The sequence below is a fragment of the Aotus nancymaae genome, unplaced genomic scaffold (genome assembly GCF_030222135.1).
Source record: "Aotus nancymaae isolate 86718 unplaced genomic scaffold, 86718_ANA_hifiasm-v0.15.2.pri h1tg000155l, whole genome shotgun sequence".
In the NCBI taxonomy this organism is placed as follows: Eukaryota; Metazoa; Chordata; class Mammalia; order Primates; family Aotidae; genus Aotus; species Aotus nancymaae.
This window is the reverse complement of record NW_026988570.1, coordinates 1,811,851-1,826,950: the sequence shown is the minus strand read 5'-3', so window position 1 is coordinate 1,826,950 and position 15,100 is coordinate 1,811,851. Positions and strand designations below refer to the sequence as shown.

At 43.4% G+C, this 15,100-nt stretch overlaps 1 protein-coding gene across 1 annotated transcript in view; it reads left to right on the top strand.

Moving 5' to 3' along the window:
• Positions 1 to 15,100, top strand: part of ACOXL (acyl-CoA oxidase like) — a 208,185-nt gene that overhangs the window by 42,964 nt on the left and 150,121 nt on the right. The window contains 1 exon segment of the mRNA XM_064371646.1: positions 12,539 to 12,628. Within this exon segment, the coding sequence (XP_064227716.1) occupies positions 12,539 to 12,628 (90 nt within the window).

Genomic DNA, 15,100 nt, shown 5'->3' with positions numbered 1-15,100 from the left:
ATTTTCTATTTGTTGAGTCTTATCTTTGCTTGTTTGGACTTACAGCTTTCTGGTGTTTATGTTTCCTTTCCATTTTTTCCTTTTCTGGTTTTCACTCTACTTGTGCTCATTTTGTGGTCACCCTAGCAATTTTAACATGCACATTTAACTTACAACGTCTAAAGTTAATTATTAGCATTCTTTTCCCGAACAACAGAGGAGCTTAGATTGCTTTAACTAATCACCAGGTCCCATCCTCTAAACTATTGTTGTCCACTACTTCAGTACTGTTTTTGCTTTCCACAGTTTTCAATACTGTGTTTTTTAATCCCACACATTACCCATCATATTTATTGTTATATGGAATCATTTTTCTCTTTAGAGTTACCGCCATTTACCAATTTATTTGCTCACAATTCCTTCTTGCATCTCTGTAGTCATTTCCTGGTTTCTGGAGCACATTCTTCTAAACACCATTTCTTGTGGGTCTGTAGTTTTTGTCTGAATCTGTCTGTTTCATCTCAATCTAGAAATGTTACATATTGTTCAGTATAGAATTCATTGTTGATGGTTATTATCTCTCAGCACGTTGAAGTTTTGCCTCTGTGTTTTTTTGTTGCTGAGGAATCAGCTTCTAATAGTAATTTTTCATGGCAATCTATTTTTTCTTTCTGTTTCTTTTAAGATATTTTACTTGCTGTCATGACCTATGGTTTCACTACAATATTTATAAATATAAATTTGGTTGTATTCCTCTTGGATTCATATGAGGTTGGTAGATATGTGGATTTGTGTCACTAACAATTTTATTCAAAACATTTTATTCAGAATATTCAAAATGACATTCTGCCACTGTCATTTTGAATATTGTTTTCCATGTTCTTTGCATTATCTCCTTCTAGGAGATATTAGGCTATATCAATATCCGCTGCCTCTGCAGTTTTGATTCTGTTGACTTTTTAATCTTCTGCTCATCTTTTATTTGCTCTTGTGAATAAGTAGGTGGATGGTGCAGTGCTGACTGCCTCTTTCATTCTCAGCCCTCAGTAAGTCCTTCACTGTCTGCCCCATCCCCCACCCCCAGCTAGTCCACCCCTCTCTCTTTCTCTCTCTCTCACCACCTATGGCCTGTGCTCCACTCAGCAGCTGGAGTCATCTTTTAAAATCACAAATAATCTTACTCCAAAGCTTACAATTTATTTTTAAGTTTACATTGCACCTAAACTAACATAAAATAAATCCCCAAGATGGCTGCTGAGGCCCTGGGTGACTTGACCCCTGTCTGCTCCCAAAGTCTTTTCTTTGGGCCCTTCCCCCTCACTCACCACCTCCAGCCCAGCCTTCTTTCCAGGCCCTGGACATTCTGTGCCCCTTCATGCCTCAGGGCGTTTGCATAGGCTGCTCCCTCAGCTGGAACAATTGTCCTCCCATTCCCAGATTGGCTGAATTCCCTTCTTTACATTTCCAAATTAAGTAAGCCCTCTGAAAACCTTCTCTGGCATCCAGGTTGGAGGTGGTTTCTCTTAATATTTTTTTTCTCACAGAACCTCCCTGCCCCCACCTTTTCCTTTCTGGAACTTGACACAGATTTTTAATTACTTATTGTGTTTGTCTGCCTGACCAATGCCTGTCTCTCTCATGAGGACAGGGCCATGGCTGTAGTTCACTATGGGTAGCGTAGTGCCTAAGATGGAGGGAGCCTTGGTATGCATTTGGGGACAGGATCCATGAAGGAACTCCCTCCTGTCCTGCCCACTCTGTCCAGTGAATAAATCCCGAGAGCGCAGGGCAGCAGCGACAGGGTCCCCTCAAAGCATGCGGCAGGATGGGGCAACCTGCCATCACTCCACTGGACTCAGAATTCTGAATTCATGAGACCCAACCCAGATTTCAGCCGTCACAGGACAGGTTGCAGTGAATCTCCACACTCACAGGTCCCCTCACATACGGATTCTGCACCGCTGGGCACAGTGGAGGTCATAGGCGTAAAGTTAGTGCAACTCGAAGACATGGTGCTTCCTGGTTGATGGGTCAGTCTCTGTATTTTTAATTGGCATCCTCTAACAAATAAGATAGGATTGATTTCATCTGTTTCATCTTCTTCAGATTAACAGAATATACCCTCATTTGTTTAAAAAGGGGAAAGAACGCCTGTTTCTAATTTGTTCGGATACATTTATTAAATGTAATCATATAGTAAAAAATTCAGCAATGTTAAAAACAGCAGGAAAATATTAAACTTTCCATGTACAAAGTTTGGATCATAAAATATGTTTCGTGGGGCTCTCACTGAAACGGGACACTACCTTAATGACATTCACAATTAGTTGCTAAGAGGCTCGATGTAACCCAGAAGGCAGAGCGCGGAGGAGCTGTCTACTGAGCCTGCGCTTGCTTCCCAGAGCCCAGGTTCTGGCTGCTTCCCTCTCTGAGGATTCCGCTGGCATTTGGAACACGGGTTTAGAGTTCCCTCTGTCTAGCCTGTGTTTCTTTCTCTCCTGCTTAGGAATAAAAGAAGCTCATGGAAAATCTTATTCACTTTTTTTTCAGATGAAACCTGTTTCTTCCACTACTGCCCTTTTATTCCCCACCACCCATCGACCCCACCAAGAGTATACAAATGAATATCCCCACTCAAGAGTCCAACGTAGGAAAGAGAAAATTTTGATTTTGTAATGAAAACCTAAGGCGCTACTTACTGAGTGCCTTGAGTTGATGGCTTAGACTCCAAAAGATTTGTTCATATTGGAGAAGCAGTTAACATTGATTTATTTCTGGTCATGAACAGACACAGTTTGAGATAATACCTCCTACACTCTGTATTCATCTGTATAGCTGGCTGCTATACAAAGTGCCACAGGCTGGGTGGATTAAACAATAGGAGTTTCTTTTCTCACAACTCTGGAGCTGAAGCCTGGGATCCAGGTGTGGGTAGGGTTGTTTTCTTCTGAGGCTCTCTTCTTGGCTTGTGGATGACCATCTCTTGCCTATGTCACGTCCCTCCGTGTGTGTGTGTGGGTCCTGATGTCCTCTTATAAGGACACCAGTCAGTATTGGATTAGGGCTGCCCATGTACCTCCTTTAATCTTAACTACCCCTTTTAAGGTCCTGTTTTGAAATACAGCCACATTCTGAGGTTGTGGGGGTTAGCATTTCAACATAAGAATTTTGTGGGGGGCCAGGGTGGTGGCTCATGCTGGTAATCCCAGCACTTTGGGGGGCCGAGGTAGGCAGATCACCTGAAGTCAGTAGTTTGAGACCAGCCTGGCCAACATGGTGAAACCCTGTCTCTACTAAAAATACAAAAGGAGCCCGGCACAGTTGCAGGTGCCTGTAATCCCAGTTACTTTGGAGACTGAGGCAGGAGAATCTCTTGAACCTGGGAGGCAGAGGTTGCAGTGAGCCGAGATTGTGCCACTGTACTCTAGCCTGGGTGACAGAGGAAGACTTCATCTCAAAAAAAAAAATTTTTTTTGAGGGGACACAATGTAGCCCATAGTGCCCGTGTACGTGCATGCACATGCGCACGTGCACACACACTCTCTCTCTCTCTCTCTCTCTCTCTCTCTCAAGCATATGCTCTATACTTTTCTATAGGCCTCTTCCAACTACACGTTTAGTTTTAATCTGAGATATAGCAAGGCCCCAGTGATTAGGTCTTGCAATGAAGAGATTCCCAACAGAGACATATGAGGTGAGAGCCCCGTGCACCATTAGCAAGGCATCTTTGGCCATGTGTCAGCCGTGGGGAGACCTGGCTGGCCCAGCACACAGGCCAGTCTGTGTGTGGAATGGTCCCTAACAACTGGAACAACCACTATTGGTTCAGGGGCCCTCACGCTGTAATCAGCACCACCTTAGTTGGGAAGGACAGGGATGTGCTTTTAGGGAACTGAACTCCCAGGCTTCCATTCAGTTGGCAGCTCCAAATGGACACAGAAGCCTGTGGATCATGTGTGATGTGGCAGCCTCTGCTGAGCAGGCATCTGTGGCACCCTGGTTAAAGCCAAGGCAATTCAGAGACTGAGAGAAATGAAACCGAATCCCCAGGAAACTGAGGGAGCCTGTGGGCCACAGATGGAAGGAAAATGCCCCGTGGCAGGAGTGGGAGTGGAGAGCATGAAATGCAAGCATGGCAATTTCACCAGAATGCTTCGGATTCCTCTGGACGATGCCATGGAGGACCCTGGGCATCCTGGGACACCAAGGAGCCATGCTTCCTCCGGGACAGATGCAGGTTCTCATCTGTTGACTCCTGGAGGGCTGCACTGAAGAGGAAAACATTTGGCACCTGGCATGACTCCCTGTGGAGCAGTCCCTGCCCTGCCCTGCCCTTCCTTACCCTGCCCTGGGAGCTAGTGGGTCTTTTCTACCTGTGGCAAAAATAGACTTGATCGAGATACCTCATCCTGAGATTCACTTGCCTAGGCCTACATGGCCCCTCCAGGCAGACAAGACCCCTCATATGTTGCCTCTGAATCAAACACAGGGCCCAGGCAGATGGAGCTCCAGGGACAGAGTAGGGGAAACCTTGGAATCTTGCTTGGCTGAGTGTGGATGGCTTTTTGGGTTGACTCAAGGTTTGAGGGAGATGGCAGAGGGTTAATGGAGGACTGCAGGGCAACTCCATGTGACTCTGCACTCAGCCCTCTCTCTACTGAGCCTGAGGCCACAGCCCTGCCCTGCACCATGAGCCGCAGGCAGGAGGCTGTTGGCTCTTGACCCAGCTCCCCTGGGGCCTAGGGTGATGTTCAGCTTCAGAGGTCACCCTGTTTTTCTTGGGCATTGTCTCAAAGTCCCTTTAAGTGCAAAGTCTTTGTTCCTCGTTTTCTCCTTCTCCACTTCCTCCCCCTGAAAAGAGCTGATGGCCAATTGTCACTGGGGCCCAGGAGAGGCTTCTTCTTTCCCTCTCACCTCTTTGTCCTTAGCTGTACCTGTCCTGGTCTTTATGATGAGTGGCCATCTCCATGCTGGGCTGATTAGAGGTTCACTTCACATCCTTTGGGAGAGCTTTAGTTAACCCTAGGTGCCATTTCTAGCCTTCCTCCCCATCACCCCTGAGAATCAGGGTGCTGGGACACTGCCCAGTATCAGCATTCAGCAACCCAAGCTATAGAAGCTGAGGCAAGGTTTACATTCACTGTTCTCTACCCACTCTTTTTTCAGCCATGACTGCATATATCATTAGCTGTGTTCAGTAAGGGCCAAGCAAGACCAGGATCTCAGAGTCAAAGTTGGGCACCACATAGAGGCCAGAGTAGCACGTGGCAGGGGTTGGGGACAGGTGGGAAAATTGCTACCCAAGGCCACAGGTGATCCCAGCCCAGATCCAGGGGCTAGAAGGGAGGAGTATAAGGCTGCCTGTCTTAAATGAAGGGCAAGGGGTTAGAAAGTGAAGGTGGTGGGTGGGACAGCTGTTTTAAGCAGAGAGGGAGGGACACTTTCCTTGCAGTAAACCTACTTTGGACCTGAGATGAAAACGAAACCAGAGAGCCCCACAGAGGTCTGAGGGGAGTGTTCCAGACAGGTGGAACAGGATTGCAAAACCCCGGGGAAGTAGGCAAGCCAGTGTGGCCAGAATGAACCCCAAGAAGGTTCAGGGAAACCTCACTGAACTTCAGCTTTCTCATCCTGAAAACTGGAGTGATGCGACGTGAAAAGTAGAAATGACACATTGTATGTGGTGCATATGAAAGCTGACCCTCGGTAATGGCCTCCATGACCATGCTTCTCTGGGCACACGCTGTGATGCTGGTCTGTAAAGACTTGTGAAGTTCTTCTCTAACTGTCCCTTCCATGTGCAGTCATGGCCTCCTCCTCTCAGAACATTCCATGGCTCCCTTTTACCCAGATCAGCTCCATTGTCGGCTTCTGGGTCTTTCATTTCTTCCCCCACCAATCCTGCCAACTCCTCCCTCCATCCTGGTGATTCTTGGTCCCATCCCGAGCATCTTTCTTGGGGTTTTTCTCAGATACCCATTTACCTTCTGCCTTGGAAGGTTGTGAATGACGTTTTTCTTTCTTTCTTTTTAAAATAAATTTTCTGGTTGTTGTTGTTGTTTTTACAGTGCTTGTGTATTGCTTTTAGTAATTAATTAAAAAAACAAAAAGTTATTTTTTTCATAAATAAGACTTTTTATTTGCCATTATTATAAGTCTGAACTTTAAACGATTCTTGGACTGGTGGTTCATATCCATCAGCTCGTTCAACTTTAGCACCTTTCTGGTCCCCAGTGGCTTTTCCAGAACTACTGCCTTCACCATGAAGCTCCATGAGTTTTCCCAATTCAAACTTGGGCTTCTTCAGCATTTTTACTTTTCTAACGAAGACATCATGGAGAGGATAAATAGATTGGCAAGCCTTTTCTATGTCTTTTCCAGTGCTGTCTGGAATCAATTTATTGACCACTTCTTTCAAGTCATTTGTCTGCACCTCTTGGGTCATGATTTCCATCATCTTCTTCTGGATTTGGCGGACCTGTTGGTGCTGAGCATAAGAGGTCTTCTGTATCTGATTGTTATATTTTTTAGTAAAACCAACACAAAACAGATGAAGCAAGTAACCATTGGTAGTCTTGACGTCAACATGAGCTTCAATCACTGTCTGCCATTTTTTGACCATGGAACACATTTTGTTATGGGTAAGATCCATGCCATGGAAGTTAGTCAGTCAGTTTTTGTCCTGAACACCTTCAGTAATTAGCTTGAATTTCCTAAATGTAACTTTATCATTCTGTAATTTAGCAAGACTAACTTCAAACACATGACCCTTGAGGCCATCAGATGCAATTTTGGTTCCTTGGGTCCTGGTGACTAGCGTCTTTCCAATCTTTCTTATATTGAATATAGTGGGTGATTTCACATCGTAGCAATCTTTCTTAGAAAATGGATCAACCGGGAGAGAGATTCAAGATGGTCGATTAGCAGCAGCTCAGGATTGTAGCTCCCAGTGAAAGCGCAGAGAGCGAGTGGACACCACACTTCCAGACGAAATATTGTTGCCCACGGACCAGGAGATTCCCAGCGGAAGAGCACCGAGGGTCGCCAGCACGACTCTTTTGGTCGGTGCGGCTGTTTTGCCGGTGCCCCGGCGTGGTGGTTCTTGCTGCGGAGTATAGGGGACTGGGCGCCCTTTTAGTTGGCGTTTGGAGCCCCGGGAAGGCAGAGTCGCCCATTCAGCTGATTGAAAGGGAGACTGAACCGGGAAGCCAGACCAGGAGATACCCAGGCAGAAAAGCGCCACGAATCTCAACGCCGCTGTTTTTCAGCTGGCGCAGTGGGTCATTGCAGAGGAAACTACACAGATTTTGATGCCTTATCAGTGGGTGACTAGAACACCTGGGAAAGAGTCGACCGATCAACTAAAAAAAAAAAAAAAAGAAGAGGCTCTAAGATAGAAAGCCAGGCGATCGGGATTGGCTGGTCCTAACCCCCCGCCCCCCCAAAAAAACAGCAATTGGAAGCACCGAGGATTGAGAGTTTCACAGCAAGCACAGCTGAACCCCGGAAGGTCCAGCTCTGTGGGGGAAGGCCGTCCACTGAAGGAAGAAAACTAAGAAACAGAAAAGACTTCATTACCAACAAGCCGGACATCCACTCAGAGACCCAATCTGAAAGTCGGCAATTATAAAGACAACAGGTAGATAAATCCACAAAGATGGGAAGAAACCAGTGCAAAAAAGCTGAGAACATCCAAAATCAGAATGCCTCTCCTCCTACAGGGAATCGCAACTCCTCATCAGCAACGGAACAAGGCCTGATAGAGAATGAGTGTGATGAATTAACAGAATCAGGCTTCAGAAGGTGGATAATAAGAAACTTCTGTGAGCTAAAACAACATGTTCTAACCCAATGCAAAGAAACTAAGAACCTTGAAAAAAGGTTTGATGAAATGCTAATGAGAATAGACAATTTAGAGAGGAATATAAGTGAATTAACGGAGCTGAAAAACACAATAGGAGAACTTTGCAAAGTATGCACAAGTTTTAACAGTCGAATTGATCAAGCATAAGAAAGGATATCAGAGGTCAAAGATCAATTTAATGAAATAAAATGAGAAGTCAAGATTAGAGAACAAAGGATAAAAAGGAATGAGCAAAGTCTCCAAGAAATATGGGACTATGTGAAAAGACCTAATCTGCGTTTGATAGATGTACCTGAATGTGACGAAGAGAATGAATCCAAGCTGGAAAATATTCTTCAGGATACTATCCAGGAAAACTTTCCCAACCTAGCAAGGCAGGACAATACTCAACTCCAGGTAATAACAGAGAACACCACAAAGATATTCCTCAAGAAGAGCAACCCCAAGGCACATAATCGTTAGATTCACCAGGGTTGAAATGGAGGAGAAAATACTAAGTGCAGCCAGAGAGAAAGGTCAGGTTACCCACAAAAGGAAGCCTATCAGACTCACAGCAGATCTCTCAGCAGAAACCCTACAAGCCAGAAGAGAGTGGGGGCCAATATTCAACATCCTCGAAGAAAAGAACTTTCAACCCAGAATTTCATATCCAGCCAAACTAAGCTTCATAAATGAAGGAAAAATATTTTTTGCGAACAAGCAAGTACTCAAGAGATTTCATCACCACCAGGCCTGCTTTACAAGAGCTCCTGAAAGAGGCACTACACATAGAAAAGAACAACCAGTACCAGCCATTCCAAAAACATACCAAAAGGTAAAGAGCATCACCATAATGAAGAATCTACATCAAATTAATGGGTAAAACAGCCAGCCAGCATTAAATGGCAGTATTAAACTCACATAAATCAATATTAATCCTAAATTTAAATGGACTAAATGCCCCAATCAAAAGACTTAGACAGGCAAATTGAATAAAAAGCCAAAACCCATCGGTATGCTGTATCCAGACCCATCTCACGTGCAAGGATAGACAAAGACTTAAAGGGATAGAGGAAGATTTATCAACCAAATGGAGAGAAAAAAAAAAAACTAAACCAAAAAAAAACAGGAGATGCAATTCTCATCTCTGATAAAATAGACTTTAAAGCAACAAAGACCAAAAGAAACAAAGAAGGATCTTACATAATGGTAAAAGGATCAATGCAACAAGAAGAGCTAAGGATCCTAAATATATACGCACCCAATACAGGAGCACCCAGATACATAAGGCAAGTTCTTAATGACTTACAAAGCGACTTAGACTCCCACACAATAATAGTGGGAGACTTTAATATTACATCGTCAATATTAGACAGATCAACGAGATAGAAAATTAACAAGGATATCCAGGACTTTAACTCAGACCTGGAACAAGTAAACTTAACAAATATTTACAGAACTCTTTACCCCAAATCCACAAAACATACATTTTTTTCAGTATCACATCACACCTATTCTAAAAGCGATCACATAATTGGAAGTAAATCACTCCTTAGCAATTGTATAGCATTTGACAGGTTTAAATGAAATATTGGTTGGCTGCTTATTTGTTATTTTCTTCCCTTATTCCTTCCTGTCTCCATTGTTAAGCACAATCGTTGGCATAAAAGAGGTTTTTAATACCCATTTTTAGACTGCATTCTAGCCTGGGCAATAGAACAAGATTCCCGTTCTCTCTCCCTCTTTTTCTTCCTTTCTTTCTTTCATTCTTTTCTTTCTTTCTTTCTTCCTTTCTTTTTCTTTCAAAAAAAAAAAGAAAAGAAAATGGATCAACCACTTTCCTCGTGGCTCCCTTTTTGTCGCCTTTCATAAGGCACTTGTTCTTGCCAGCCGCCATGGTGCTGCTCCAAAATGTTCATTTTTAATCAAAAAATGACACAGACACACATGCACAAACTGTTTATGGTCATTTGTCCCCAAAGAATTCGAGGCCTCAACTGTAGAATTTAAGTCACTCAAGAAGATGGCTGCAAGCCCCTTTTAGTGACTGCTCTATGCCATAGGTCTTTCTGTAAGCCGCATACACATTTACCCAGGACGTGAATTCTAGGACTTTCTAAGCCTGGCTAGTTTCTAAATGGGTCACCTCAGGGTCCCAAGGATTGATACTTCTGTGATGCCAGGCGTTTCTGGTTTATTCCAAAGAAATTAGATCATAAATACACCCTTGTTGTTTTCAAGTGGGAAGCAACATGACAACCACAACCCTGCCTCGCACGTGGTTGGACTTTTATTTTTCTTGTAGCTGTTTCATTTTCCGTTGTCCACAAGCTGTTTGAGGGCTGTGAGCCTTGTTACCTCAGCTCTCAAGGGCCAGGTAGAGTCCAGAATCAACACATAGTTTCACTTGACTTTCAAACTACAAGAGGAGCTCAGAGTGGAATTTCTCCACGTAGGAGAGAAATTAATTATATTTCATGTGAAGAGCTGATACAGAACATCTTTGTGCTCCTGGAACTCCATTTCCTGTTTTCTGAGTGTCTTTTTGCTGGTTCTGCCCTTTGAGTAGATTCTCTCTCCTGTCGTGTTAAAGCCCAGCTGCCTGGCTTTCAGTGCAGGGTGCAAGTAAGTTTAAAAAGTGTCAGAGAACAACAAAGAGCCTGTTGCCCTCTCCCCTGCTGGAGGAGAGCAGAGCAAAATGCTCAGGAAAAAAAAGCACTTTGTTTCTTCAACATTAGTATTTTGAGTGTTTTGCAGCTGGGCTTCTTGGGTATAACCTCTGCTTCTCAACACTGAGGTGGTGTATTAGTCTGTTCTCACACTGCTTAATAAAGACATACCGAGACTGGAGACTGGGTAATTCATAAAAGAAAGAGGTTTAATGGACTCATAGTTCCACATGGCTGGGGAGGCCCCACAATCATCGTGGAAGATCAAGGAAGAGCAAAGTCACGTCTTACATGATGGCAGACAAGAAGGCATGTGGCGGGGAACTACCCTTTATAAAACCATCAGATCTCATAAGACTTATTCACTACTGTGAGAGCAGGGCAGGAAAAACCTGCCGCCATGATTCAGTTACCTCCCACTGGGTCTCTCCCGACATGTGGGGATTATTACAATTTAATATGAGATTTGGTGGGCACACAGAGCCAAACCATGTCAGGTGGTATATTTAGTGTTAATCTTCTACATCAGAACTTGAGAGATGATTCAAGAACATTCCAACACAATCCTGAACCTCACTTCTTCATCTGTAAAATGGGAATAATGCCTACTTCACAGGGCCATTGTGAGGATAAAAGGGATTCTGTGAGGTAAAGGAAGTCTATGTGAAGTCCCAGCACAGTATCTAGCATAGATAGAATGAGAAGGGTGAAAATGACTCCACTGCAGCCTTATGGGGAAATCACTCTGTAGCAGGACCACACTTCATCAGAACCTGATTTTATGTGGTTTACCCACAAGGCAGTTTTAATTCTGTGATTATTATGGGGTGGGGGAAGTGAACTTATGGTTGGAAATGTTACTGATTTACTTATCCATAAGCAAAATCAGTTTAACCTTATGAACGTAATTAAGGCTTCTGCTGAGAACTCCTTTGCTTCTGTAAACTGCAGGTGGTAACACAGCCCAGATAGCCTTGATGGGGAAGAGGGAAAGGTGGCCGGGCCTTCCAGGGTGGCTCTCCCCACAGGAGCAGGGCTGATGCTCACAGGTTTTCAGGGCTCTGAGGGTGGCAGGACCCCAGAAATCTAGGATTCTGGGACTCCTGTGGCTATTTTCAGAAGTGAAGCAGGTCTCCCAGGCATGAAGGGTACCCACGGGCCTCTGTGGCTTGAAAATGTTATTGGGGCAAAACTTGTCATTCCATATTCAGAGCTAAAGTGCTTACTGCACATACTCCTGGGAGAAGTAACAGGACAGTCAGCTTTGGCGTGACGGACAGAGGCAGAAGTGATTTGTGGAAGCGGGCTTGGACAGTGGGAACAATTCTGGAGATTTCACAGGGAAGACAAAGAGCTGGAAGAAGGAGGTAGTACAGAGGCCCTCAGAAGGGGAAGGGCCTGGGGCCACACAAAGACAGGCTTTGCTTCCTTCTTGTTTTGCTTGGAGCTGAACTTACTTTCTCCTGTGTAGCTGATTCTCTGGTTTGTGTGCAGAAACACTGCCAACGCTGCCATTTAAATAAGGATTTCAGGAAGTAAAAGAAAAAAAAAAAAACTGCAGGAGTGAGAATTTATGGTGCAGAGTATTTAATGATACTAACATGCAGAGTGGCAATTTAAGATGTTTATGCTGCCTCCCAAGGAATTTTTAGGTATACAGGCTAATTTTCAGAAGGGTTACTGGGGGTGGGGAAGCATCTTTCCCCTATTTACAGTGAGGTATAATCACTAGTAACTTGACATTTATTAGAATTTGGAAGAGAGATGGAAAAAACTCAGTCTACTTTATTGAAATCTTTTGCAGAAATATGACGTGACCACTTTCAAATTGTCTTTTTTTTTTTACCACCAAAATAATATTCTTGAACCAAAAGTTAATGTAAGGGAATCAAAATTCTTACAGTGGTTATTCTGGCTAGGAGACATATGATCGTTTTCCTCTTTTCAATTTTCTGTATATTTTTTAATTTTAAAGAAAATGTGAGTCCTGTATAATGATGGGGTTGCAAATTTGAAATGTGTTCTTTTTTTCTTTTTTCTGCAATAGGGTTACATGATGGAAAATCGAATCTCAGGCTTAAAGTGTGACACTGATGTGCTTGCCACTTTTGAAGGTGACAATGTTGTTATGCTTCAGGTAAGATTCGGGAAATGTTTTCAAGATCAAAAATTATTCAGAAGTCTGAAGTGTTTCACAGGTTTTATCTTTATCTAATGGCTTTATTTAATTGGCAGGTGCTTCCTATTAGGCACTTGATATTTGTTGCAGCTGAACAGGGGATTACATTATTTCTCTCTTAGCTGATCGTTGACTTTGAATTATATCTTTTTGGTTTAAGAAAACCACTTGAACATGGTGAGTAAGATTCTTCTACTAGGAAGGCTATGCCCCAGAAGATGAACAGGCAAAAGACATGAAAACCCAATTTACAAAAGAACTGGAATAGGTTAGCATCCTTATGATCTAGGAAATGCATGTTAGACTGTTCTGCAATGCTGTTTTCCATTCTCAATCAAATCGACTCATGTTTTAAAGTATGTTGAAGTCCCCATGTTGGCACAGTGGGGTCCTCTTGCATGTTGCTGTTGAACTGTGTATAATTCTACTTCTGGGCTGTATTTTAAGTTAGTAACAACTTGAAATACAGAAAACTTTAAGGCACAAACATTTTCTTTCTTTCTTTTTTTTTTTTTTTTAAAGATGGGATTTCACCATGTTGGTCAGGCTGGTCTTGAACTCCTGACCTCAGGTGATCCGCCCGCCTTGGCCTCCAAAGTGCTTGGATTACAGGCGTGAGCCACCACGCCCGGCCAAGGCACAAACATTTTCACCAGTACATTATTTATTACAGCAATAATGTTGGAATCTAAATTTTCAACAATAGGAAAATTATTATACAGGATAAATCATGTTCTGGCCACTCAGTGGGGAATTATATAGCTTTTAAAATAGTGCTTTCAAAGAGTGCTATTTTTAACAGAAATTTAAAACTTATGATATGGTAAGTAAAAATGATACAAAAATGTACAGTCATGCATTCCTTAACAACAGGAACATATTCCAAGACATTTGTTTTTAGGCTGTTTCATTGTTGTGAACATTATAGAGTTCACTTACATAAACCTAGATGGCACAGCCTACTCCACACCTAGGCTATGTGGTGGAGGCTATTACTCCTAAGCTAACACCTGTACAGCGTTGATACCAGACTGAACACCATAGGCTACTGCAACATAATTGTTGTTTTTTATTGATACATAATATTTGTACATATATAAGGGATACATGTGATGTTTTGTTGCATGGCTTGAATGTGTAATGATCGACTCAGAGTTTTTAGGGTGTCCATCACCTCGAGTATTTATCATTTCTATGTGTTGGCAACATTTCAAGTCCTCTCTTCTATGTAGTATAATGTTAACTATAGACACTCTACTCTGCTATCAAACATTAGAACTTATTCCTTCTGTCTGACTATATCTTTGTACCGATTAATCAACTTCTGTTCATCCCCACAGCCCCTCCCACACTCCTTTCCCAGCCTCTGGTATCTATCATTCAACTCTTTACTGTGATGAGATCAACTTTTTTAGCCCTCATGTATGAGTAAGAACACTCTATATTTGTCTTTCTGTGCCTGACTTATTTCACTTAACGTAATGATCTCCAGTTCCATTCATGTAGCTGCAAATGCACTGATTTCATTTTTTATGGCCAGATAGGATTCCATTATGTATATATATAGTATTTTCTTTATCTATTTCTCTGTGTGATGGGTATTTAGGTTGATTCCACATCTTTGCTATTGTGAATAGTGCTGCAGTAAACATGTGGGTGCAGGTATAACTTTGATACATTGATTTATTTTTCCTTTGGATAAATACCCACTCATGGAATTGCTGGATCATAAGGTAGTTCTATTTTTAGGTTTTTTTTTTTTTAGTTTTTGAGAAACCTCCATCCTGCTTTTTATAGTGGTTGTACTAATTTACATTCCATGCTACACCAGCCAGACACAACAAGAAACATAACCACTCTCCCCACCCCCATTGACAATTTCAACCTCTCTTAGAGCTGATCTTCCGCTGGATCCCTGACATAAGGAAGCAGGCAGAAGCAGGGGTAGTACTCCCATCCCCCACCCAGTGGCCTTAGTGGGGCTGAGCAGGGAGCTCATCTTTCCTCCCTCTCCGGGTGGAAGCAGGTGGCGCTCAGATGCCCCACCAGAGTAGTGTCAGCAAGGCCCAGTGGTGAATCCATCTCCACTCAGCAGCAGCAAGAATCCATCTCCACTCAGCAGCAACAAGAGCCAATGAAGTGGCTTATGGTGGAGCCCATCACCAGTGTGCATCAGCTCCCCACCTTGGGTCAGCAGGGGTCCAGCAGGGGTCCAGCATGGAGCTGAGTCCCTACTTCCACCTGACATTGATTAGACTAACTAGGAAGTATGAACAGGGACTAGTCACCACTCTGTGTTCTCCCCACCCCTTGTGTCAGTGGACCCAGTGAGGAGCTGAAGCTCTACACCCACATGACGACAAGAAACTAGAGCTAGTGGATGCTCTTCCCTCCCTGCCCCCCTCAACCTCCAAAGGGGATTTAGTGGGG